The sequence below is a fragment of the Arachis ipaensis genome, chromosome B09 (assembly GCF_000816755.2).
Source record: "Arachis ipaensis cultivar K30076 chromosome B09, Araip1.1, whole genome shotgun sequence".
Taxonomy (NCBI): domain Eukaryota; kingdom Viridiplantae; phylum Streptophyta; class Magnoliopsida; order Fabales; family Fabaceae; genus Arachis; species Arachis ipaensis.
The window spans coordinates 1,426,971-1,429,109 of record NC_029793.2 but is presented as its reverse complement, the minus strand read 5'-3'; the positions used below and the strand labels follow the sequence as shown (position 1 = coordinate 1,429,109).

The window sequence follows — 2,139 nt, the reverse complement described above, 5'->3', positions numbered from 1 at the left end:
CCAACTTATACCAATAACTAATTTGGACGGATCGAAACTCTATTTAAGGGTTTATCGCAAGCCAATAAATTACTACATGTATAAAACGAGATGCCAAAATTTAAACTCCTAATACTTACTACTAATGAACTACCTATTAAACTAGGTGAAAAATTAGGTGCAGTTGATTTCACATAAAATTGACACTTGAGAGTTGTTAGATGAAAATTTAGTCAAATCAGTTAAATCATCTAACAGCTCTCAGATATCAACTTCACGTGAAGTCGACTAGAGAGTTTTTAAAAAATCCAACTTTATTTTATAAAGATGTATATCATGTGAGTGGCCACCATACAAAAAATCAAACTAAACCATCAAAAAGTCCAAGGAACATATATATATATATATATGCACAACTCTTGAAGTGGAAGCTCATAACATATAGAACACACAAACATTGACACAAAAAAACCTTGAATTACTTTAACTAACTCATCATTCAAGAAAAAACCAAGCATGGATTGGTTCTCATGGCTTTCAAAAGCAGGCCTTGATCCTTCCCTAGTATATGAATACGGACTCCTCTTTTCACACAACGAGCTTGAAGAAGAAGACATCAAGTACTTCAACCACGAGTTCCTCCAGAGCATGGGGATCTCCATAGCCAAGCACAGGCTGGAGATCCTCAAGCTCGTTCATCGGAACAAGGCCGCCACCGCGGCTACCACGAAGAAGTACATCAAAACCAATAATTACCCTACGATACTCCATGTTTCAAGGATCATGCATGCATTCAAGAAGACAAGAAGGTGCTTGTCAAGTTACTTGAAAACAATGATTGGTTGCGAGGACTCCACGCTCGCCGTGGTTCCAATACCAAGGCCTTGTTCTTCGTATGGAACCACGGCGAAGTGGAAGAGCGCCGTGTTGAAGAGGAACAACACCAAGAATCAAAAGAATTATCTTCATCATCATCATCACCAAGAGAGGCTGTTGCTTACAAATGGAAGCCCTATAACATCATCAACAATGGTGGTTCCTGCATTGCCTGCTCCTGATGGATTCTATAGTAGTCCCATGGTTTACCATTTCCAGAAGGAAGAGAAGATGGACGCCGGCGACGACGACGACGGATATTGGTCTTCTGCGGTTCAAGATTTCAGGTGGGATAGTATGTTCCAAGATCTAAAGCCTAACTGAATTTTCGGTACGAATTTAATTTTAATGCATTGACAGCGTAAAATAATTTTACACAGACTGATTGGTTGATGTCTGTGTAAAATTTGTTTACTATGAAAGTGCGTAAATTAAAAATACTTTTTCTTTAGAGGTAAATCAAACGTTTATCCCTATATTTCTAAATTTATTGGTGAGAGATGAGTTTTTTGTGTTCTTCCACCATAGAGATTTGAATCTGGTTTTCTTTTTTTTCTTTTAAAAGAGATTTGTTGATCTTTTATTATTAGTATTCATTTTAGTGGTGTGTCACGCGGATAGGTAACTTTAGCACCTGTCTGTTTCAGTCATGAGAGTGTTTTTCACTTTCTTGCTTTTCTTTGTTTCAACTTTAATTTCCCCTTTTCTTTTCCTCTTGTTTTTTTATAATTTTTTTTTAAACTTTGATAGGGGAAAATTTGCATTAGATTAGCGTATGTTCCGGGAGAGAATGATTGAGATAGATGTAATAGTTTAGGGTTTGAAGTCCAAACTTTTGGGCTATTGAATATGATGGACTTTTTTTTTTGGTGACTATATGATGGACTTTGGTATATGCATTGTATTATCTTATGGTTGATAATATAAATTAACAGAGTAGTAATGTATATTTTGATGATTGATAATTTGATACTTACTTAGTACCTTGGCATTTAATGACATTTAACTATTGACCCTTACTTTCTCCCCAAATTTCAAATGATTGATCTTAATTCCTTTATCTAGAAGAGGCCATGGCAACATCATTATTGTCTGAACCTTGAAACATGCAAAGGAAGGCCCTAGACATGTGACAACATGATGCCTAATTATTTACTCAAATTGGGGGTGATTGGTGAGTTTTAGATTAGGGATTTCTAAGATATTGGATAGACTTTTATGTTAAGATATAAACCATTGAATTATCTTGGTACATGCACTAAATTTATATAAATGAATTATGAC

At 35.5% G+C, this 2,139-nt stretch overlaps 1 protein-coding gene across 3 annotated transcripts; it reads left to right on the top strand.

The window, feature by feature from the left end:
* LOC107617934 lies at window positions 360-2,121 on the top strand. 3 transcript variants are annotated; one of them, XM_016319827.2, is made up of 2 exons: window positions 360-1,142; window positions 1,924-2,121. In XM_016319827.2, the coding sequence occupies exons 1-2, from the start codon at window positions 496-498 to the stop codon at window positions 1,949-1,951; spliced, it is 675 nt and encodes a 224-aa protein (XP_016175313.1). In that variant the 5' UTR covers window positions 360-495; the 3' UTR covers window positions 1,952-2,121. The 3 variants fall into 3 exon arrangements, with proteins under 3 accessions (XP_016175313.1, XP_016175312.1, XP_020967877.1); XM_016319826.2 differs by having other exon boundaries at window positions 362-1,142; window positions 1,921-2,120; XM_021112218.1 differs by lacking the exon at window positions 1,924-2,121 and having other exon boundaries at window positions 363-1,813.

Excerpts from the sequence above, each read along its gene's own strand:
- LOC107617934 (XM_021112218.1), top strand. The coding sequence starts at position 496 with ATGGATTGGTTCTCATGGCTTTCAAAAGCAGGCCTTGATCCTTCCCTA.